The sequence below is a fragment of the Pavona decussata genome, unplaced genomic scaffold, assembly GCF_977016875.1.
Source record: "Pavona decussata unplaced genomic scaffold, jaPavDecu1.1 SCAFFOLD_215, whole genome shotgun sequence".
NCBI classification, from domain to species: Eukaryota; Metazoa; Cnidaria; class Anthozoa; order Scleractinia; family Agariciidae; genus Pavona; species Pavona decussata.
This window is the reverse complement of record NW_028145620.1, coordinates 1,218,897-1,243,414: the sequence shown is the minus strand read 5'-3', so window position 1 is coordinate 1,243,414 and position 24,518 is coordinate 1,218,897. Positions and strand designations below refer to the sequence as shown.

The 24,518-nt window shown below is 39.7% G+C and overlaps 1 protein-coding gene across 4 annotated transcripts in view; it reads left to right on the top strand.

Annotated features, from left to right (window-relative positions):
* The window catches only part of LOC146459902 (intermembrane lipid transfer protein VPS13A-like), a 101,854-nt gene that overhangs the window by 13,680 nt on the left and 63,656 nt on the right, over nt 1-24,518 (top strand). For 3 of the 4 annotated variants that reach the window (XM_085088633.1, XM_085088632.1, XM_085088630.1), the window contains exons 7-29: nt 211-249; nt 1,182-1,241; nt 1,370-1,429; nt 2,215-2,295; nt 2,625-2,691; nt 8,751-8,824; nt 9,515-9,675; nt 10,262-10,348; nt 11,139-11,223; nt 11,345-11,407; nt 13,210-13,324; nt 15,372-15,469; nt 16,272-16,342; nt 17,248-17,325; nt 17,608-17,702; nt 18,423-18,532; nt 19,092-19,150; nt 19,583-19,667; nt 20,184-20,251; nt 20,700-20,781; nt 22,296-22,383; nt 23,018-23,135; nt 23,810-23,882. In XM_085088633.1, the coding sequence (XP_084944759.1) occupies nt 211-249; nt 1,182-1,241; nt 1,370-1,429; nt 2,215-2,295; nt 2,625-2,691; nt 8,751-8,824; nt 9,515-9,675; nt 10,262-10,348; nt 11,139-11,223; nt 11,345-11,407; nt 13,210-13,324; nt 15,372-15,469; nt 16,272-16,342; nt 17,248-17,325; nt 17,608-17,702; nt 18,423-18,532; nt 19,092-19,150; nt 19,583-19,667; nt 20,184-20,251; nt 20,700-20,781; nt 22,296-22,383; nt 23,018-23,135; nt 23,810-23,882 (1,917 nt within the window). The remainder of the gene's footprint in view (nt 1-210; nt 250-1,181; nt 1,242-1,369; nt 1,430-2,214; nt 2,296-2,624; nt 2,692-8,750; nt 8,825-9,514; nt 9,676-10,261; nt 10,349-11,138; nt 11,224-11,344; nt 11,408-13,209; nt 13,325-15,371; nt 15,470-16,271; nt 16,343-17,247; nt 17,326-17,607; nt 17,703-18,422; nt 18,533-19,091; nt 19,151-19,582; nt 19,668-20,183; nt 20,252-20,699; nt 20,782-22,295; nt 22,384-23,017; nt 23,136-23,809; nt 23,883-24,518) is intronic. The other variant, XM_085088631.1, reaches the window with a different exon arrangement.

Sequence of the window (24,518 nt, the reverse complement as noted above, 5' to 3'; positions counted from 1 at the left end):
TATCGACCTAGGCGGGGTTTATTGCGTGATAACCGTCCTGTGAATTTGCACCACATGATGTAAAGTAGCCAATAAAATCACGCCAAAATTAATGGGTGGGTTATAAAAGCTGATAACAGCTTCTTGTTGGAAAGAGTATTTCATTGAAAAGATTTTGTTCACTACAGTATGAACTGTATTTACAAAAATGAATGTCTTTTTTTCTTTTAGGTCTCTGTTCGCAATATTCATGTTCGTTATGAAGACTCTGTAAGTATAATTTTTATATTAGCTTTTATCAGCCACTTTCAAGAAATTGAAGATAATTTACCTGTAGAAATTTCTTTTTTATTGTGTTGAACAAGTGAAAGTTGAGGTCCTCGTGTCAAAAGAAAAGAGAGCTGGGCAAAATTTATAGAATCGAGCCAGCTTGGTCCATAAAATTCTCATTAAACGTCAACATGCACAAGCAGCCATTTGACATGATAAGAAAATCTATAGCGCTTCTTCGTTACCATGCATATTATTCAATTTCTCTGGAAAGTAGGGTTGCCCTCACCATTCGCCAAGGTAAGGATAGGAAAAGCTATGTATTATATAGAGTAAGATTTCTTGCCTAAACAAGCTGGAAGTCAGAATAGTTTTATTGAAAATGGCACAGAAAGAATTAATTATTCTTGTGTTGCGTTATTTCATGTTCATATTATCAATGATAACTGTTCATTAAATAATGGTAGTCTGAGTCAGTGCCTGGGACAACTGAATGCGAAAAAGTTAAGTCCTTGACGGTATGATACCTGACACACACTGGTGACATACTCTAACCAGTGAGCTACAGAGAAACTCATTGTGGGCTAGTTCATAAATGTTTTTCAGGGGATACATTTTAAAATGGCTGGTCACTGGGATAATTACTGTGAACAGTACTTCACCTGTCACTGTTTTTAACGTTTATGCCAACGTTTTCCATGGAAGATCACATCCAAGTAGTAACTATCCTGCCCAGGTGCAATAAACCCTTGCCTGCCAGATTTTTCAAAATCTTGATGAAACCCTGCAATTATATGTGCTAGGTTCATGTAGGATGTGTCCAACTAGGATCAGTAATGTTATGATCATGTAACAATAACCAGAGATAGATGGTAACTGTTTAAGCTTTTTGATTTTGTTGAACAGCATTTCTGTTGCTCTTTTAATGACAGGTCACCAACCCCTCATCCCCATTTTCTATTGGTGTTACTTTAGAGAATTTATCCGCAGAGGTAAGTGCATCAATCATATTTCCCTCTGCAGACAGCGTGTTACTCTGGACACTCAATATATTTTATTGCTTCATTCTACTGAATAATTTAGCTACTTTTAAAACAACTAATATGCATCAATTTTACAGTCAACAGATGAAAACTGGGTCCCTGCTATTGTCAGTTCAAGTGTACAACTTGTGCATAAGGTGAGGCATCCATAATAAACATTTTGCAAAAAACTAAGTCAGACTTTTTTATATAAAATTAGGTTTAGATTTACTCAATTGATTTAATGCTTCACTTAACTGAAGGACGTTTTATCCTTAAATGCAGAGATACCAACCTCTGTAGATCTGAAATCTGAAGATATTTTCTTTTACTGTGCCAATCCCCTATCATCACCCCACTCCTCCCCCTTAAGAGTATCAACCCACCACACCCTCCCCCCACTTCCCTGCAGAATTGATCCATTTCCATCCGATTCTGTTAATGTCTGTAATGTTGAAGGAAACATGAATGAAAAATTGAGCAAGTTATGGTTACTTAAAACATGAGTTTCAACATGATATGACAATAGAAGTTGGAAAATTTAGGGTTAAAAATAGGAAAAAGTTCAAAAACTGTGGCTTTTATCTGGAAAGATTTGGTCACCTGTACAGGAGATTGGGAGATTCACCATTTCATATGCGGGCTCCACGCTCTTGGCAGAGTTGGCGTTTATGTTTGTGTTGAAAAGTATTTCCTTATAGAGGTAGTAGTAGTTTATTTAGCCACGTTAAACAAGAAAGGGGGGTCTCAAAAGTAAAAACTTTTTAAAGGAAGATATGGGAGCTTAATTTCAATTGCCAGATGAATGGGCCGGTTCTAAACAAAACAAAACAAAATTGTTTGGGAGGGGTGTGGATATTTTTTGGAGCTACACAAATTTATTTTATCAATTGGAACTCTTTCTAGTTAACAACTTACATAATTGCACTTTTTTATTTTTCAGCTTGCTAAACTTGACAGTCTTGCCCTGTACTGGAATACAAATGATAGCATTGAGAAACTACCATCACAGAAGGAATGGGTGGTAATTATTAAATGAACTTAATTTTGCTGTTATTCACTATCTATGATAGTTGGTTCAATATACCATGGCGTGATGTGACGCGATTTTTCCAGGTATATTTCATTAAAAATGAAAAGTGTTCACATAAACTGTTTGATCAATGGAGACAATTGAGGAACTCTTGGTAGAATCCAATAGTACTCTCATCATGATGCTAAGAAGTTAACATAAAATGTTTAGTTTCATCACGTCAACTGTAAACATGTTTGCTATTTTATTTTTGTTAAATTATAATCAGGAGCTGTTAAGGTTTTATTAAAATTATTGCATTAAAATGACTTTATCTATAGAATCAAGCCAAGGGAGGAATAGCCACCAGGACAGCAAACTATTACTCTCCACCAGGCTTCAAATACAGTGAGTTAATTTTGTCTGTTTTCCCTTGGTTTGTGACAAATGTATTTTGCTTTGCATCATGTACCACGATTTACAATTGGACGCTGATGGAGTGTTGCAGAGATAACGAATCATGCAGATGAGATGGCGAGGTAGTGTGAACTGATTGGTGCAGTGCTTAAACCTTGGTCTGTAGGGTCACAATGCACCACAATCAGAATAAAAGTTTCTCATGTTTCAACTCCAGCATGGTGCTGCTGTCTCTCTTGTTTTCTGCCTGTTTGGTGTCAGAAGTAAAACTATGTGAAGAACCTACACAAAGCCCTTGGAGAAACCTACCTAGCCATGTTGGGAACCCAAGAAAGCCAGCGAACCGAAACATAATCTTGAAAACCTTCGCAGCATTGCTGATTGATCACAAAGCACATCCAGCTGAAAGCAAGCCTCAGAGGTTGATAATATCTAATGACAAACTGGCAAGTGTAAGGATCTGGCGATGGAAATTCGATGCCTGGTGCCTTCTACAATGGTCTTGGCAAGAACTTAAGAAGGATCCGGATACACCATAACATTGGGTTGCTGACAAAGCACAGTGTGAAATAGCAGCATTTACCTTGTGCTATCAGATGACGTCTTGAACATCTTCGACAATACAATTCTTGTAAAGCTGACTGAAACCGAGAAAAGTCAATGGAGAAAAGTCCAGCAACGTCTTGAAGAGCACTTTTTTGGCCACGACAATGTCATCTTCAGCTGTACACAAAACCCCTCTTATTCCATAAGACTTTGAAACACAAATTCATGGCCAAAAAGACGAGGTCTACAGAAATGACCAACCCGTTACAGAAACTCATGCGTGACTGCTTATACACTGGAGCTCACAACAAGGATTTGAGGGAGATACTCCTCTATCATTACAAAGAAGAAGAGAAAACCCCCTACACATTCGAAGAGCAACTTGCCTGAGCAAAATCATCGGAAGCTCACCACAATACTAACATAGCCATTGTTCAGTCTACCAACCTACTATCGGAGAAACAAATCCATCAGGCAAACCTCACAACCCTACACAACCACAGTGCGGCTGGTCTGGAGGCCTCAGGCATCCCCACAACGAATGCCCCGTAACCAAACCAGGTTCCTACTGCACTAACTGCTACATGACTGAGAACCACCTTAGTAAAGTGTGCAGATCTTCCAAGGACAGGTTCAAGGTGGGGTATGAGAAGAAACAAAGGATGTCCAATAGGCGCTCACTTGCTAAGTGCACAGACACTGCTCATCAGTTTACCGAACAACCCTCCACCCTTGTGGATACCTCCCTGATGATGATGACTACATAGTTCAATCATTCTTGGTTTCCACTCACTATGACAACTCGTTCAAGGATGACAAGTACTTCACCTTGCTCCTTGTCTCTGTGAGCCCTGAAAAAACAGTGCCGGTGCTAATGCAAGTAGATTCAGCAGCAATGTGTATCAACACTCTTCCATCATCAGTCTACAAAAAGATATTGAACACCCCTCCCCCACCACAGCAATCCTATGCAAAGATGTTTCCCTACTCTGGAAAAGCCATCCATCCCATAGGTAAAATAAGCCTTGCATGTGAGTGAAGGACCGTCACTTTGAAACACTGGAGTTTCAAGTGATAGACTCAACAGACGTGCCTGGTGAGCCTGCACTAATCAGTGGTAAAGACAGCTAGCGTCTTGGTCTAATTAGTAATAACCTCCCACAAGACAAGATTTTCCTCAGCAACAACAGACATCGTGCCTAAACCACACAGTCATCTGACAACACCAAATCCCCACAATACAACAAACAAATCCACAACAACTCCCCAGGAACCCCCCCAGAAAGATGACCAACAATGGCACTACGAGGAGAACTTTGAGGCCTTGGAACTGTGGCTCAACCTTATCACCCCATTCCATGCTGGTATCCATAGGATAGCAGTAGCGAAACTGCTTAAGGTAAAAGCAAAACTTGATGACGTAGTGAAGAGTGGGAAAGGAGTATTCCAACCCCCCAGCTGATGCAGGAACAGGGGGCACCGCCAAACTATGACTTGGTCTGGACCAAGTCAGAACTTGAACAAGGCCACTATCATCCCACGCTACCAAATCCCTACTATTGAAGAGTCACTACCAAAATTGTCAGGCACGAGGCACAAGACCTTTTCGATCTTTCATGCCCTTCATGGTTTAACTCAGATAAACGTCACAGAGCAAGCGAGCTTGTGCACGGCCCTGCATGCTCCATGGGGCAGATATTGCTGGTTACGCCTTGCTTATGAGATTAGCAATGCCCCAGAAGAACTTCAGCTATGAAATGCATGAAGCTCTGGGTTTACTGCATAACTGATGACATACTTGTGGTGGGTCAAGGTGACACCTTACCCTTTTGAGCCATGCCCGTGAAAGGAACCTAAATTTCAACCCACAGAAACCCAATACAAGCTGTCAAAGATCACCTTCATGGGACATGTGATATCTGAGCAAGGCATAGAACCTGACCCTAGCAAGGTTAGAGCCATATCAAACATGCCTGTCCCAACAGACAAACAAAGGAGTGATACGATTCTGTGGCATGGTAAACTACCTCAACCACTTTTACCCAATATTTGTGATGCTATCAAACCCCTCTTTGACAGCACAAAGTAAGACAGAGAATTCATTTTGACAGGTGTCCATAAAGAGGCCTTCAGTAAAGCAAGGCAGCTCATCTCATCCTCTCCATGTCTACCCCACTTCGACGTCAACAAATCGATCACTCTTCAAGTTGATGCTTCGCAAAATGGCTTTGGAGCTGCCCAGCTTCACCCTGATGACTCTAGTAATCTCCAGCCAGTTGCCTACATCTCCTGTAAACTATGACCAAATGAAGAGCTGTGGGCCCAGATTGTGAAATAATGCCTCCCCATCGTGGCAGCCTGTGACAAATGGGACCAGTCGATCTATGGCCCTAAAATCAATGTTCAGGCTGACCACCAATCACTAGAAACAGTCTTCGAAAAACCACTCCACGCAGCTCCATTGCAGCAGCGTTACTCTATCAGAGTCACATACAAAAAAGAGGAACCTCATTCCTACTGGCCAACACGCTCTCCAGGTCCACACTTCTTACCACTAACGACTTGAAGCAAAGCAACTTTGAGATCTTCAGACTTGACATTGACCACCACTTACAAAACCCACGAATCACCTCCCAAATGTTGGAAGATATCAAAGATTGGATAAACAGGATCCTACCCTTTGTGAATTCACCAAGATCATCATCTAAGGCTGGCTTTTAAGCAAGTCACAACTCTCCCAGGTCCTCCACTCCTACTGGACCTTCAGAGATGAGCTCACCGCCAAAATTGGATCATCAACAAGGAAAACCCAGTAGTCATCCCTGTGGCCTGAAGTGCCCACGTTCTGAAGAAGGTTTACATAGCAAACTTCAGACCAGAATCAAACCTATGTCTCAGTAAGGACGTTGGCTTTTGGCCAGGGATGAAGTCTGACTTTCTAGAGCTCTGCCACTCCTGTGATAAGTGTGCACAATTTTAAACACGGAACTATAAGGCCCCTATGAAGTCACAGCCAACGCCATGATACCCATGGCAGCTCGTCAGTCAAGACCTCTGTGAATTTGAGTCAGGTGCCTACCTCGTCACAACAGATCGTTACTCTGATTTCATCGTAGTCGATGCGCTGGATAACATTTTATCCATCACAATTGCAACAAAAACAGAAGGTCAAATTACTCGTCATGGTATTTTATGGTATTCCTTACTGACAACAGTGCCCAATTCATTGCAATTGACTTTAAAAGGCTCTATCAAAAATACCAGATCCAACACAGCACAAGCTCACCTTCCTGGCCACCAGGCAATGGGAAATCAGAAGCCTAAGTGAAAATGGTCAAGTGGATTCTAAAAAATCTGGTAAACCCAGCCTACACAAACCTCTCCTGTACAGAAACACCCCCCACCCCCCAACCATGTCAGTCACACCCTAACCTTAGTACAATGGGGCATGTGACGCCTTACACGTAGACTGCTTCCTACCAAACAAACGAGCCCAAACTTAACACCATTAACACACCAGGGCCATCGGCACACTGCCACGTATGGAAATCAGTGATTTCATCTATGTCAAACCGTCACCCTTCCACAAGTCTGCTCCATGGTTGTATGGTCTTGGAACAGCCCTACCCTCCCCCAGATCATGTATCTTAGAGAGCCCCCATTGGGCTCACTAGAAAGAACCGAGTACACTTTCGCCCAGCAGCCCCACCCCCACCGGACACCCTCATCCTGAAGATGTGGATGAAAAACTGCTCATCTGCACATTACCCACTGCTGTGGTTTCAGATGAACCATCCAACACAGCACAGCTATCTTCTGCCTCTCAGAAGCCTCAGCCAGTCATCTGCCACAAACCAACATTGAGGAGGGCTGAAGATGAAATTTTACCACTGCCGTCATCTCCAAGCACCTCTTATCCTGGTGTTAGTTCACCGATTCCAGCCTTAGAAGGCATAAAAGAAACCCCAAGGCACCTAAGCCAATTTTACACCACAAAGGAAAAGGCATCTGACCAACCATAGTTAAAAAAACGCGATCAGGCCGTGTATCAAAACCAGTTGTTCATTTAGAACTATCTTGGATGCACTCTCTCTGGGTATATAAAGTTTCGTATCTGTTGTAGCTTAGGACCATATGTCTTTCATCTCGTTTATTCTATTTATTATTTGGTTTCCTCGCACTCATTGTAAAAGAAGGAGGAGGATGTTAGGGTGTGCAGTACACCATGGTGTGAAAAAGGTTTTGCACATTTCACCTTCAACATGGTGCTGCTGACTTTCTGGTTTGCCACCAATTTGCAAAGCCAGACCGGTTGATGTGGTCAAGGAGTGAACAGCAGAGAGTGGTTTTGGTTGGAGATTGAAAACTATGAGTTGCGAGTGCTGTGCAAGGTATAAATCAGATTATCACGTGAACCTCGCCAGTACGCCCAGAAAGGACTATAGTTGGAAGCTGAACTGGGAAAGGAAGAAGCTGAGTGTGAAGGATTCGTTGAAGGTGGAGACTAGCGATGCCCCTTCATAATCAGCACTACTCATTGAGCAGACCTGGGGCTGGTGCAGGATTTAAAGTGTTCGGATTAGTTTTCTGTTGAGTCTCTCCCCTGCCTTACTAAATTTGATCTCACCAGTCCTACTCCCTAGAACTTTAAACCCCCTTCACAGCTCTCTCCATCGTCACCAGACCACAAGCCAAATGGATAATTTGACATTACGTGATGGAGGTTCCCATATGTTGCTTAACATGCATGTGGTGATTATGGGAACCCTATCATGTATTGTCAAATTATCCATTTGCCATGTGGTCTGGTTGGTACACCTGGCATAACAAGGTGGTGGTGGTGATGGAGAGAGAGTTATAAGGAGGTTAAGGGAGTAGGAGTGATGACATCCGATCTACTAAGGCAGAGGAGAGACTCAACAGGAAGGTAGTGCAGGGTTTGTATTGAGGAAGTAGTTTGTGATGGTTAAAAAGACCCTTTTGGAGGAGGTGTTAATTTCTAAGCTAAGATGGCATATAATGGGAGTGTGCTGTTGTTTGAACATCGTGAGGGATTAGCAGCAGAAGTGCAGGAGAAAGGGTTTGTCAGTGAGTGTTACTGTTTGACGTGGCTAACATGTCAGGGTTTTGTTCGAGGGTCAGTAAGAATGTTTTAGCACAGGGAAGGTGTGAATGAGTGTGCTGTGAGGAAGGTGATCGTGAGTATGGGAAAGAGGTGATGAAGGCAAGCGCTTTATAATGAGCCTCTTGTGATCCTTTTATTGTCAAGTTGTACCAGCTGGTTAAAATTTGGTGCTCAGCCTTAATGGTCTTCTTGCTTTCATTCTCAGAGATCTTTGGTGATGCGCAGTTGAAGTTTCATTTGCATAAATGTAGTTACAAAGTTGTATGCATTGACACAAGTTTGCATGCAAAATGACACATACTCAGAAATTGATATTGCTTAACACTGCAACAGTATTCACCAGTCTGACATTATCTGTGCAAATTAATTTCTGGTTTAGTTTTACAGCCAATCTCAGCTACCACTAAAGTTAAGATGAACATCAAACCAGGCTCAGATTTGAGTATTCCAAAGGTATGCATTACTTGGGGTATTCTGGGTGGCTTCACTTAACTATGGCAACATCAGTACATGGTCTGTTTTGTTTGTTGTGGGTTTCTCAGCTTGTCTGTTGCATTTGTGTATAACTGTACTTAAATTCTCTGCTCTTTAGTAATTCAGTCTCGAAAGCACAGTGGTTTTTTGAGCATAACATTGTCAATCAGTGGAGACCGAGTGACTGAGACCTTCACGCAGTGAAGTCCCAACTGTAGGGGGACGTATTGCCCAGACAAATGTTATCAATCACTATGATCGTTCTTTCCCTGGATGGAATTTTAGGTACAAGCTAGTCATTAAAGTCATTAGTGTCTTGATCATGTGATCTCTGGTCCAAAAACATTGTACCAAGGACAAACAAGTGTCCTTTCAAGAAAAAGATCAGCCATATCTCTGGGTAAAAGAATGATACTAAGTCTACCTAAGTCTAGGAAGATGAGCAAAAGAGAAACAAAAAATGTTCTGTAGCATAATTGGAAGGCAGTGTTTGCTCAGACAATTCAGATATGTAAAGGATAATTCTATTTTTGAGCGTTGCACTTGTCTTTTTGTCCAGATTGTTTACAGTTAATCAACGCCCTGAATGAACCCAGTTTTTGCCACATGCCTTGGGTATTTAATCAGACAATTAAATGTGACTATTTTGTGCATGTTATTTCTACCCAGGTTTTCCTAAGCCTTGTCTTGCAAGAGATTTCCTTAGTTTTGATGAGGCAGCAGTATCATGATGTGATGGAATTACTGGAATCCTTTGATCGAATGGCCACAAATTCCACGTTCAGAAAATATAAACCTAACAACCCTCTCCATGGCCATGCCAATCAGTGGTAAGTGACTGTATTATAGTCATGGACAACTACAAGCATATATAAGCCATGCACAAGTGTTTGTACCTTTTGAAAATGAAAGGCAATGGGACTTTTTTCATAAGGATGCGTTTTAACTTAAAGCTGGTTTCGTTTGACTGTGGTAAAACCAAAACTTGGGCTATCACGCCAACCAATGACAGAAGATGTAAACAACACAATGAGGCAATTACATTTTAGAACTCAAAACGAATACAAGTAGGTGTGTCAATCATGGGCAAATGCATGTGAGGAAGTCAATATTCTAATTTTATTTCTAATTGGATAAGACAGTGGCACAACAATTTTTTTAAGCACTGCTTCACCAAACAAAACAAAAGTGTTCTCGACTCGCTCAATTAAAAAAAGAAAATAACGTTGTAAATGTAAACACAAGAAATCAAACTTTCTTATAATGCCACAGCACATCTTAACAAGGACAGTGTAAGGAGGAGCAGTGTGATTTTTTTTTAAAAATTGATATTATCATTAATGAAAGCATGTTTTATCTTGCTGCTGTATATCATATCAAACAATTGCAACCTACTTTGCCCCCTTCTTCAATTAGGTGGAAGTATGCAATTACGAGTATTCTTGAGGAAGATGTGAGGAGGAGACTGAGGAATTGGTCATGGACACACATAAAGAAGCACAGGCAAGCTGACTAGTTATGCTCTATTAATTTGACATTTATCCAAATTTTAATGTGAAAATTATGACTCACAACTCCTGTTAAGCTCAGATCGTAGAGCGTCCTTCTCTAGGGTGGGGTGGTCAACTCTGGCTGGCCCATCATCCAGGATCTTGAAAGAAAATAAATAACGAAAATTAAAAACAAGAGAAAAGGAGGTTCTAACCTTGCTCTGATTTCTGCATGTGGCAAAACCTTGATCAATGTTGCATGGTTGACATCATAGAGACAGTTCCATCTTCAATTTAGAATATAGAAGAATCTCTTGAGAATACAACTGAACAAACTCTTTGGCAGAAAGTGTGCTCAATAGTTTATTCCCATTTGTGCCATCATCAGGGTTGGTGGGATAAGATCATGAATGAATTGAGGTAGCTTAATATGGTTTCACTAAGATAGTCTTTATGTTAGTTTTAGGAGAAACAGTGATCCTTGTATATATGTATACTTTGGTTGTCCTGTTTTTTTTTTTATAGACATCAGGTACCTAACGGGGGCTGAATTAGGTTTTGATGGTCGTTCGTGACAATATTGCCTCTAGGCTAGATGCAGTTCCTTTCTCCTTCCCCCCCCCCTTCCCCCACCAAGTAAATTTCAATCTTTATTTGGCTGATTAAAGGCTTATCAGGTTTTAACACTGTTTCTTTTTACATTCATGTTTCTTACAATAGACCAGTAGTTCAACAAAATTTGTCAGGTGTGTCGTTGTCAAGTTAAGATGGGAATGTTCATTAAACTTTTATCATTTTCTCAGGGGGCTCTGTCGACGATACAAAGACTTGTTTAAGCAGAAGTTACTTCAAGACAAACCTTCTGATTCTCTTGTCAAGAAGTTAGAGGTATTTCTTCATGTTTGGTACATGGTAGGAATTTTATTTCCTGTTCAGTACAAAAAACGCTGCATGCAAATTATCTCTTAACCTTAAAATTTTAAATTTCTTGTATCGTTTTTCTCTTTAGGAGCTTGAAAATGAGCTTGATGTTTTAAATATCACAATTTGTCGGCGCCAAGCTGCTTATGAGGTTTGTATAGACATGCATGTCTAGCTAGTCTTTCTTTTCAGGTTGTGCTGATTTCTAAACATACCATATATGGCACCCACTGTGAAATTATATAGAAATATGTCTTGGAAAGCTTTCATTTGTTAAGGATTACTTGCAGTCAAATCTCCCGTGAGCAACCACCCAAAATGTAGAGTGTAGACTTTAAGCAATTCAAGCATTCTTAGTTCCTTTCACCAGATTTCACTTGTTAATATTTTTGGTTTAGCGTGAATCTCCAGGTGTTACTTCAACATTATTATGTGTAGATTATAGGAAGTTGAATGATTGAGGTGTAAAATCTGTTGCCCTCATTCCTTACTGATGTGTAGGCTCACTTTTTTCTTACATCTCATTACTGTTGGACAACATTGAAAGGTTTGAACCCGCAGGTTGTACTAAATTACCAAATTACCTTCAGTTCATTACTTTTTGTTCTCTATGAAATCAGAAGATCAGGCTCTTTTCCACAAATTATTATTATTATGTCAAGGAATGCACAAGGCCCAGTGGCAGTAGATTTTGATCCCCAGTTAAGTCTGCTCTATAAGGATACACATGGTTTAATGAGGCTTTTGGATCTATTACAAGTAGCTCATACCTTCTTAGTATCCTGGATTATTTTCCTTAAGACATTTGTCGGTTGAAATGTGGATTGGCGTGATGTACAGGTAATTTAGTGATACTTAACACATGTCAACAGGTTCTTGGTTGTATATTATACAAAGTTAAATGATAGTTATTATGTTACCCTCAGCCATACACAGCCTTGATATTATTATCCTTACCATTATAGCTACCCAGCTTAAAGAGATTTGAAACCACAAATTGTATTCACCAAATCAACGCCCAGTTTTTGTTCTTGTTTTTCCTTTAAAGACACAGTGACTCCATGCAGTCAGGAGAACAGCCTCACTTCTGCAAATTAAATTTGTGAAGAAATAGATAGGCCTATGAAATTTGATTTTGATTCCCAGCAAATTTTGCTAGTTAAGTTGCACATGGATGGCTGGATGTGGTTTTGCGTAGACTACCTGAAATTCAACCATTCTGAACATGTATCACTAGTTGCTTCTTTGTAAAGGGTGTTGGTTAAACGTGGTTTTGTGTAGATTACGGGAAATTAAATGATGTCGAACAGCTGTCATCAGATGCTGCTTGTTGCTTTGGTTGAACATGATTTTGTCCAGATTACAGGCGGTTAAAAGTGTATTAGATTACATAAATCTTATTCTCTTCTGAAGTTTGCAGACTGCACAATAATCACATCCTTGTGCCTGAATTATTTTCCTTGTCATTGCATGTGCCCGGTGTTAAGAGGTTCGAGAGAATTGGTTGCCCTCACCAAATTATGCTGTTTCTAGGCGTTGTGGCTTGGTAACTATATATATATGCCATTTGAACCAGTTATGGCCTTGTTTAAAACGAGTCCCTCAAAGCTCAATGGTCGAGCATTCAACCAGCTATTGGAAACCCATGGGTTCGACTGCTGTTGGCAAGACTAAGAATTTTGTCTGAGTTAATTTTACTTGAGAATGCTTCATCATTGATGAATTACTGAATTCTCCAATAGCTGTTATTTGGTCTTCACTTGCATTCTCAGAAAATGAATGTTGTATGGATGCTGTTCAGTATCCCGTGGTGGATCTCAGAAAGAAAAGATGCCATCACAATCTATATTTAGCTCAAATTGCGGGGAAAAAACTACCTTGTCATTCATGTTGATCTGTGCGATTCTGACCAGATTACAAGTGCCTTCAAACACTCACCTTATTTTACACTAGGAGGCTGCAGCCTTAAGGAAGAAGAAGAAGAAGAAAGCTGAAGAGAAAAAAAGTGGTGGATGGTTTTCAGGATGGTTTGGCTCTGGTGACAAAAGCAAGAAAGAGGAGCAGTCTGGTGAGGCTTCCATTAAATTGAAGCGTTTTTGGAAGATTTGCTCGAGTTCCTCTTAGTTTTCATGGGCATTACACAGATAATGTCCGGGAATTTGTAAAGCATAATGTTTTCAAGAAATTAGAAACATTTCATGGTGTGTCATCATGAGAATTGTAATTAATGATTAATATGTAGAAAATTAGTTTTCCAGGAACAGTTTTAAGGCAGGGAATCAAGAAAGAATTTAGAAGTTCAGTATAGATGTGAGTTTTTGAAAGTCATCTTGACTTAATCATTTACAGGGTGTTTCAAAAGTTCGTTCCGATTTGTTTTCTTCTAACGTTTCATTATTTATTTAAACTACCTCTTTAAAACTTAGGTATATTATTTTTTGCTTATTTTTCATTCGATCATTCAAATTATTAGTAACCAGAATGCCCGCCTTTATTTTTAATGACATTTTCTAATCGCCTAGGCATAGAATGTGCGAGTTCCTTTAGCGTGTCAAATGTCACATTTTTCCATGCAAAGCGTAGTTGCCTCTTCAGCTCTTTCATCGTTTTGGGGGCTGGATCTTTGTACGTTGTCTCGTCAATGATACTCCAGATATTCTCAATGGGATTGAGATCAGGAGAGTTCGCTGGCCAGCCATCCTTGGCTATAAAGTTTGGCAGATTCTTTTGACACCATCTCTGAGTTGCCTTTGAAGTGTGAGCCGGTGCTCCATCCTCAACGAATGTCATCTCTTTCTTTGAGCTAAACAGCTTCCTCTCTATCGGGCCACCAGTAACCTGACGCCTTGATGTTAACGGTTTGACTTCTTTCTCAAGGATTTGGTTGATGTAGTATTCAGAAGTTACGGTTTGGCCTGTGGATAGCATGTGTAACTTTGTGAGCCCACGACCCGTCATGCCACCCCGCACCATCACCTTTGCACTTTGCTTCACTTGGAAAGTTGGAGGAACATCACATTCCTGCGAGCCCCATACAGTATCGTTTTTTGGATTTGGGTACTGGAAAAGATATTTAGGACACTCATCTGTGAATAAAAAATTGTCCCAATCCTCTGCTGTCAGCTTCGCGTATTTCTTGGCAAATCTCAAACGGGCTTTTCTTTGCTTTGCGCTCAACAGAGGTATCTTCTTTCGCTTGAAAGCCTTCCATCCTTTCCTAGTCATGTATCTCCACACCGTTATGCTCAAAAGTTGGAAATTTGTCTGCTGAAGATTCTTGGCAATCTTCCTTGTTGAATTGTTCCGTTTGTACTTCGCTTTCTCAATATATTTTCGAGCACAATTCGTCAAAACAGACGGTCGCCCGCGTCTTGGTTTGTCTTCGAAGCACTCTCTTTTCGACCACTTGTTCACCCAACGTTCAGTCTTGTTAAAAAATTTAGCGATTTCTTTGACTGAATGACCAGATGATCGTAATATGGCTGCTTGAGCTCTAGCAGAAACAATGTCTGACTTCATTTTCGTAACAGAGAAAACAGAAAGTTCAGGAAAAAAATTAGGGAATAACAACAAATTCGGGAAAGGAACAACATGCACAAAGGGCGCGAAAAAATGGCGGGAAAACGTGCGTGTGTACATTTGGCGCGAAAATCGAAGCAAAGACATCAAGTTGACAATTAAAATTGTTATTGCCACCCATTTTAATAAATTATCTACCTCAATTTATTGAAAAAGTTCTAACAAACAATTGATTTGTTTAAGAAATAAACAACTTTAAATCGGAACGAACTTTTGAAACACCCTGTAATGCACTAGGTTATGTAGCCAGCTTCATGACATGTCTGATATCTGGAACTGTACAAAAGTTCCAGTGTCACATACCTCTTTTCCCTTCAAACATTCACAGAGCATTCAAAATTTTATGACACCTTCTGTGACAATTTGATGGAAAAATTGACAGTTCTTTTAAAAATACGATAAGACGTTTTCAAGGGGTCTCCTCAAACAATAGATGCACTAAACAAAAAGGTCAAGTCATTGTTACCAAATTATTGTGGCTTTCTCCTCCACAGTGAAATTGAAAGCTATAAATGTTAGCTTTAATGTCTTAACAGAAATTCTAACTGAAGAGCAGAAGAAAGAAGAACTGGAAAAGCTACATTCAGCGATAGGCTACAGTGAGGGGGAAGTGATAACTGCATTCCCAAAAGAGGTACATGTTGATTGTTATTTGCTTGAAGCCACTCTAGCAGCTACGTTTGAGTCTTGTAAAGAAGTGTTCTTGAAGCACAAAACGTGTTAATTCCATGCTGGTGAAATTCAGTATTAATAGCATGTCACTTCTTATTTATTCCAAATTGATTGCATTCGTGTATATCACCCTGATGTATATTAAGAATTTTCTTCAGCCATTTCAGTTTTGCACCATTAGTTGCTAGATCATGCAACTTAATGTTGATTTCTTGATTAGGAATTTGAAAGCTATAGAAATATTTACAGTAAGTACTAGGTTATTTCCAGTGCAGAAAACTATGACTGGCCTTTCACTAATTGAAAGAGGTTTGAAAGTACACTGTGGACTCGTGAACAACAGAGAATCGCTTGCAACATATTGCATCTTTATTCTCTGTAAAGTGCTTGTAGAGTTCACAGAATAGCTGAGCTATCTAGTGTCAGCTACAGGTTGTCTATGTGTCTCTTTCAAGCAGAAACCTTTTCCTTTTGGAACTGTTGTACCACGATTATTTAAAGTGGGCATCTTGAACACTTGCTATCCCAAACATTTATTCCCTGAATGCTGAAACAGCACTTGGGAGTGTTCTGTATTTTAGTGCAACTATGTAACTTGCAGGGGAAATAAAAAGAAAATGAATATTCTCATTAATGTGGTACGAATAAACACACACATACACGAGTTCTACATATTTGTTATCTTTGTTGTTAATGGCTTAATCTCAACTGTAACTGTAACATAAACGAAATGATACGTGAAATCTTTCTGGTTTTTGTTTTAGTATGTGGAAAATAAGGTCATTGTCCATTTGAAACAAATAAGTGTGGCTCTCAGAGATGATACAGGAGCCAAGTGAGTGTGGCTTGTATATTTTGTATTAACAATCCAAGGTGTAGTAGCACGCCAAGCTTTGACCATGTTGGTCACGATAGTGAGTACAAAGATAATGGTACGTTTTGCCAATTAAACTGCTTATATAAATGGTAAAAATTAACGAAAAATGCTTACAAATTTGAGATAGTGACAAAGCTTTATACCTGGTAACACATCCTGTGGTGGAAGCTGTAGAAAGGTGAATTTGAAACAATTGAGGCTGGAGCACTGTGCAACACAACGGCCAAAGATATTCATGCTTTCTGGTGAATGCAAGTTGCAATTTGTGTTTGTCTGTTGTGAGATGTGACTTTATGTCTTAGAGCTGAATTAATAAATGTGAGAGTTTCATCATGCCAACCAAATTTCTGAAATGCGTAACTTTGATGAAAATGTGTTAACGATTGCTGTCTGGGAAAAAAGGGACTAGTTTTACCAAATGATCAAATTTTCCCTTAAATCAATTCAAATCAGAAAGACTTTCGTGAGTGAATTAACTTGAAAATGACTGTGATTTGAATTTGCCATACTGTTAATTTATTGTCATTATCAATTCCTATGGATTATGTCCCCTTGGTGGCAACTGTATGACCAGTTATGAACAAATGAAGTTATGGTGAGGTGCATTTCTTATGAAGCAAGGAAACTGTTTTCAGCTTTGCGTTTTGTGTTAAGAGTGGTTTATTCAGTCGTCAGTGCTAGTATGTAAGTAGGCATTTGTATCATGCCTCAGGCACTTGGCCTCCAGGTTTTGATAGTTTTATGTTAACAGGCGCCTTATCATCTGTTCTTTACAGAGAACTGTTAAATAAGACCGGTTCAACTGCAGCTGGTAACCACGATCTGTTGGAAACGTGAAAAGTGATAAGTAACTTTCTTTCTAGGTCAGTTGACGTCGCAAGACTAAGTTTCCGGGATCTGTTTGCAGACCTTTTGCAGAGGCCATCAGCGCAAGCTATCAAGTGAGTTGAGTCTTTACGTGTCTTCCCAACAGCAGCAGACGCATATTTTGTTATGGATCAGCTACTTTAATGCCTAAGCTGGTTTGAAAAAAAAAATGGCTTTGACATAGTTCCATTGTTGTGACAATCTGAATCCAATTACTAGAATCAGTGAAAATTCCTCTGCCAGGGGTCCACAAAAGGATTAAAACAATAACTGTTTATGAAAGGGAAATGCATGTAATAACCCAGACCAGCAGTTTCACATTAAGCTGAGTATCATTTTTCTGAAATTTTGTCTAGGGTGACAGCAAAGGTCGACATGATGAAAATGTTTGGTTCTGCTGGTAACGATGGGAAGATGCCACTTATGATAACATCACAAGATGATAAGACAGGTTGGTTTGGCATAAGAAAATACACAACTCTTCTCATGATATTACATGCAGACGTTAGGACAGTTTGGATGCTCTGACACTGGACTGGAGGAGACTCGAGGGTGCTGGCCATTAAACCAGGGTCATGTGACAAACATCTTGGGTACTGCTCGGATTTCCTTTTTCTGAGTTTGCCTGTGTCACTGACTGAAATAATTTATTCACCATATTTCACGTTCATATCATTCTTAGTATTTAAGCAAATGGCGCAAAACTTCATGACTTTCCAGAAATGTATATCTTATATGACATTGTTCATGTGCTTTCGTGTTTCCACAGCAACAGCAATTTGGTGCGTTTTGTGATGCCATTTGGTAAAACATTTTTGGGGGTCAATTTTGATGGTTTCTGAGTTTTTGTTTTTGGAGAAATTGAGAAATCCAGGACGGCAGCTGTTCAGAAATAATGCTGTAATTATTACACCTTGTGATGTATTTTCCTTTTCTGTGGATCTCAAAGATAACAGTTTCGGACATACTATACATCCTCCAAGATTTATTACTGTGGCCTTGATGCATTTGAAGTTGGGGCCGGAATCTGCCTTCCCCCATGCTCAGGAACTCCTAAAATCCCAGGTGAAATAAGGTTAAAAGCGTGTAAAACCTGGATCGTTATCCTTTAGACACGTTACATGCATCTTTAGAATATGACAATATGCAAGTATTATTGTATTGTTTACAGAACAGCATCTTGCTTTGTTCAATGCATCCTTTGAGACGAATCCCTTGGATGGGAAGTGTGACCAGAGGGCTGTTGTCTCTTCACAACCAGTCCAAGTCATATATGATGCAGTAAGTATCAGGTTGCTTTATAGCAAAAGCCAATTTGAAGCATGATCATGTAGAGATTAAGGTGTTGGTGAAGGCGTTCTTTTTTTTTTCTCAAGGAGAGGCTTTTTGAATTTTTTCCAAAAACATTTCCATTCACTTAATACTTGGAACACATGTGATACACATAGACAAACAAAACAGGACCACGTTAATTTCTGTATTTCTGTCTTCTACATTCCGTCACATGGCAGACAAGGACCTGGGAGACAGTGTACAGCGTATATATATAATAGGTTCAACTCTTGTGGGAAGAAACGGCCATTGATCCCAACACGGATAAGCAGTATGTCTAGTGATTATATCTTGCTGACAGTTGTTGTTGCACAGCAACAGGCTGAATAATTGTTACTTCCCTACTTTTAATTTGTGGCCACCTGTGAATGTAGTGAAATATTGACGGTGAGTTTTAGGTCACTCTTAGGGAATAGTGCTCTCTTACATTGAATTAAGAATGGCTTACAACAACTTCGCCTTCTGTTGATTATTTGTTCTTGATCGTTACTTCGATTTTGTCTCCCAGAACACAATCGAACATGTGATCACATTCTTTCAACCTCCAAAAGATGTTCATCTCTCAGAGTGAGTACAAGGATTCTTTACTTGATACTACAATATATCTTATGTAAACTTTGAGAGAAATGGTACCACTGATAATTAAAGCCTTCAATTGTCATGATCACGATCCGGAGAGTGGGTGTGCTGGGGACTGCTCTTTGTGAAAGTCATGAAATATGCGGCATGAGAGATTCTCTCTTTTAGAAACTGCACTTACTTGGAAGTTATCACTTTAGTGTAAAACGGAAGAAGGTCATGGGGAGAACCCTTTTGTGTGTTTCCTTTTAAAGGAACCCATTTTTTTGTATACCACAAGTTGTACAAAGTGTTCCTGTCCTCATTTTTACAGTCAATATTTGTGACATGCATTTCTTCATAGTAAGGGAGTCTAGCCTGGGCCATCAATTTTGTAAGTATTGTTGAGTAACTGGTAGGATTTTGATGTCCTTCTCCTAGGCTGTCTGCAGCAGCATACTCACGACTCGAAGATCTGAAGTCAGTGTCCAAAGCTAGCTTGGCTTATGCAGTAGAACACCACAAGGTATGAAGACATTGCAAAGACATTCAATTATCTCATTAAAACTGAAAAGAAAACTTCGGGAGGTACTCAGTTTCAATGGCATGACTCAACTGCCCTCGAAAATCATTTGTTATTTAAGCAACAGTGTTGCTAGACACCATTCCTTGATTGGAATCCATTCAGCATGGTGTAAAAGCTGTATCAAGCCCCCTCTCACTGAGAAGCATAGTGTTCAAAGGTCAGCTTTTTATTTCATTATAAGCACCATGTCTCTATCAAGTCCGTTGTCCCATGTTGGAAAACATAAAGGAAATACTTCACACTCAAGTGTACCAAAGGTGTAGTAACGCATTTCAGAAGCTAATTTAATTTTAGCTCAAACCTCATGATTTGAAATAATTACCCCCTTTCGAATAAGCCCCCCAGCCCCATCTTGAGGACTTTCTTGAGGCCTCACTATGGGACCTAAAACATATCATTAAAGACACTGTAAAACTATTAAGTGTTCTTAATATCACACATTTGGCCTACTTGTAGATAACAGATGTGAATGTTGATGTCAAGTCTCCGTTTATCATAATTCCTGAGGGAGGCACCTTTAAGAAGTAAGTCTGACCTTATCAATGGAAAATTTGCACCATTATGAGTATTCTTGTCATGACCTGTTAGGCTAGTACTACGAAAGGAGATTTTCTCATAATATAGATAATTACGATAGACAGATAAGAGAAAGTAGATGATTTCATTTGGACTGACACTTTTGAACCTTTTAGACGTTCCAAAATGTCCTCTAAACAAGAATGTCTCAGAATCCCTACTGAAACCAATGTGTCATAAGAGCCCCCTCCCCGTCACCCCTCCTCCCTGAAAAAATAAAGAAAAGAAACAACTTATTTTCCGAAACTTTTAACCATTTGCCTTCGTAACTGTCATACATAAAAAAGGTGTCTGTTGTTTGTCAGTTGTTTGTTTACGCGTAGTAATTGATTGGCTATTCAATGCGAGCATTGCCAGGCTTGGTGCTTTTTATACCAGAACATATTTTTTAACCAGGTCATGCGATGTCTTGGTTATTGATCTTGGACGTCTGAAGATCACAAGTGATCCTGATCAAGAGAGGATTGTCTCCACTAAGGTAGGTTAACTTCAACTATGGAATATGCTGCAGGAATGCACATTCTCAAACTATATTACATGTGCATACCATCTTAAGCCGGAGTGATGTACCATAAATGCATTCCTGATATAGACTGTTCACAGTCCCCCTAATTTCCGTGGGATTCTCGAGACCGGTACGCTTCGATGGAGCTGCTGCCATCTTGGTTTGTAAAAGCGAGCGCGATCTGGGGAGAGTGTCTAAACTACCGAGGGGAGGGGAGCGGAGTTGGGAGGCGGCGGGAAAAATAGGGAGACTGTAACAGCTTCTCACTGTCTCGTGTTCGAGGGGCGTGCCGAAACTTTGTCGCCTCGACTAATTGAATCAACTAAGAAATATACTCCCCAGAGATAAACATGTCAAATTGAAGGGAATATGATAGATCTTGTTACAGTACAGTTACTGTACCATTTCGAAACTTCGAAACAAAGTACAGTTGCGAAATAAAATGAAGTTGCGAAAGTCTTTCGAGTGAAGATAGCCATGAAAATACAGTACAGTACATCAGCTATTTGCAAACGGCGAATTTCAACAGTTATACAAGCGAAACACATAGAGTGAAGCTATAAACAGCGAAACCGCATTTGTAACATTTATTTTTAAAATATAGCAGTCAGCGATTTCGGGAAGCAAATTAGGTACATTTCCACATGAAATTTGTTTAAGATCCTGAAAAGAGCTGGAGTTGCCAGCATTCCTCTAGCCGATCTTTTAAAAGCACATCTTGGAGTTGAAGTTGATCCACAAGATGGGAAATATAAATCTTCACGTGTTTGCAACAGCGCTTGCGACGAAAGCCAAGATCAGCAACGTTTCAATCGCTTTGTGTGTGTTGTTTCGCCCCAGAGAATCGTCAAAAAAGTTGTCCCTACAGTTCGCCATCTACTTCAAAGCAGTCCAAAGAGATGGAAAACTGCAGTCTGCCGCCTTCCAAACGTCCGCTGATTTTCAACCATTTCAGTGAATCAGTTCCGTCCACCGTATCGACCCGTACCGAGCGAATTTTACACTGAACGTTTTGTTAGAAGATGCGAGCTGCGATGAGGATGTTTGGCCTCCAAGCCGACGAGACAAACGATAAAAATCAAAACATTTCCCACCATTACAACATTACGTATCCAGTTTTAGAACTGGCGGTGAAGGATACGTCAGTCTTGCTGTCAACGCTTCAGAACTACTATTGTCTAATTGACCAATGAGGTGTTGCCGTTGCTGGTGCAACGGGCCTTTTGAACGCGAGTCGGTGAGAAGCTGTTACAGTCCCTCTATTTTTTCGCTTCCCCTCCATCACTATACTAACACCCACTCCGGCTCCCCTCGGTAGTTTAGACACTCTCCCCAGATCGCGCTCGCTCTTACAAACCAAGATGGCGGCGGTTCCATCCAAGCGTACCGGTCTCGAGAATCCCACAGAAAAATAGGGGAACTGTGAACAGTCTATTCCTGATACTGCTTGATTTATTTTGCTGATGTTAAATATGTTATTTTCTTAGGAGCTTAGCATGGAGGATTTGGAGTCAAAGTGTTATGACAAGTTTGATTTCAAACTGGATGACCTTCAGATCCTTATTGCAAGAGCAGGTAAGTGTGTTTTACCTTTGTATGTAAAATGCAGACATAAATTCTGCACCTTCCTTAGGATTTCTTCATTTAGGATTCTCAGTAACATTTGTTTGTCAAGAGTTGCTTTTCTGGAAAACAGTTGTATCAAGGTGGGGAACATTCTCACTAGACATAACAACTCTTATTTAACTTAGCAGTAACACTTACTGTAAAAATAGCAGTTGCCACAGTCTTAGTAGGTTCTGGCTCATCTGATGCTCCTGGTCCCTTTTGAGAAGTTTGGGCTTGTAGTTTTGTCTCTTTTGATAATTTCCTTCCTGGAATCTGAGATGCTTCCATTTGTCACTGTGAAGAAGGTTGTCACCTTTGAGACTATTTTTAGCAATCGTTTTTGTCTTGTTTTACGTCCAGCATTTGTCATGTTTCCTCAGTGATTTGGCAGTACAATGGTATGTAACATTCTTAGGAAACAATATGGCACAATCCAGAGATCCCCTCGAGCGTGACCCTCACTTCTTGTGATCAAAGTCCAAACCCCCAAACTACTTGCAGCACTGTGACACTGCGCATGCATTTTATATCATTCCCTTGTCACTTGATAACAGTTTACAATCTAGCAATATTTAAGTAAATTGTTTGTTTTGTAATGTAGGCGAGGATTGGCAATCGGCAAGGAAGCAGGTGAAGTCAAGGATGCACATCCTGGATCCCATGGAAATTGACATGAAGCTACAAAAAGCGTTAAACCCTGATGACATCAGGCTCGCACAGTGAGTTGAAATTTATATTTCAGTCTTTAAAAATATTTTGGTGAAAAATAATCGCAGCAGATTAAATTCAGACCTCTAGACAATCAGTCAATTCAACAATTAAAATGAAAGGTCTTAAAATGTAGACAGAGCTACAGGAAATAATACCCTTTTCTTAATTTTTTCAACCATGGATTCAAAAGTGGGAACCTCTTCACATGACTTAACGTTTTCGGTTTTTCGGCTGATCAGATGGCTGTCTGTGCTGGTAGGTTCGATAATATGTCACAGACATCTTAATGAAGTTTAAAGAAGAGTTGTACATGTATATTGAACTAGAATATATGCCATAACAAGATGAACCTGATTTCTTGGTTTCTTGGAGATATAATTTTTGAACTTCTCGATTGTTATCAAAATAATTATTGAAGGTTGAATTGAAACTGGGGAAGTCTGGTCTTAATTAGTTTTAAAGTGGTGTTGGAAAATGGTAAAGTAACACACTGATGCACAGTCCCTTTCTTTTGAACATTCTGTTAACAAAAATTTGCGCCACTGAATTTTGTTGTAATATAACTGACAAATAAACTGAAACCTATTTTGTAGATATTATATTTTAACAGTTAAAAAGATAAAAATAAAGAGAAGTAACCTTGGTTGCGAAGTGTTAACATACATTTTTTTGTTTGTTACAGAATTAAGTTGTCTGGTAGCCTTCCTTCTGTTAAGGTTCACGTGTCAGATGATAAGCTGCAGCAAGTTATTAAGGTATTAGTACCTCAATAATACCTTGGAAAATAGTCATGGTCAATTTCTTAATTAACTTATTGCACGCTGTAGATACTTCATAAGGAGGCATTTTCTGCTGCTTTTAGGATCCTAATCAATTGCCTTCTTTTATGAACTCTTGTCCTCTTAAGAAAACCAAGAACCCCCTGCAGATAGGCAGTATTGCAGACAAAGCCCATTGTATGTTACTTACAGAGGTTATAGAATTGGTATAGGTTTTCGTGGATGGTTTTGGGTACAATTGCTGAGCCTTGGTTAAACTAAATGTCCTTCATGATCATGAATGAAGCACAGGAATTGTAGTCCTGTTTAAACTTGGTTTTCTTTAGGGTTTCTCGGGAACTGCTAAGGTTGCTTACATCACCACAACGAAAACAAGGACCCACACTATAAAGGAGACAAACGTGCCCTTTGCCGTAGTGTCAGCACTGTAATCGGTTTGGTTTATTACACACGAAGTGAAGTTTGGCGCGTGTATCTACACTACAAGAGATGCGGCAACGAAAAGTATTCAGAACAGCTTATCTTTGTGTCTTGTAGTCATATGCGTTCAAAAGTTTCGTAAAAGGGATAGCTTCTCCTACCCTTTGTCACATTATCACCGCTTCAACGTCA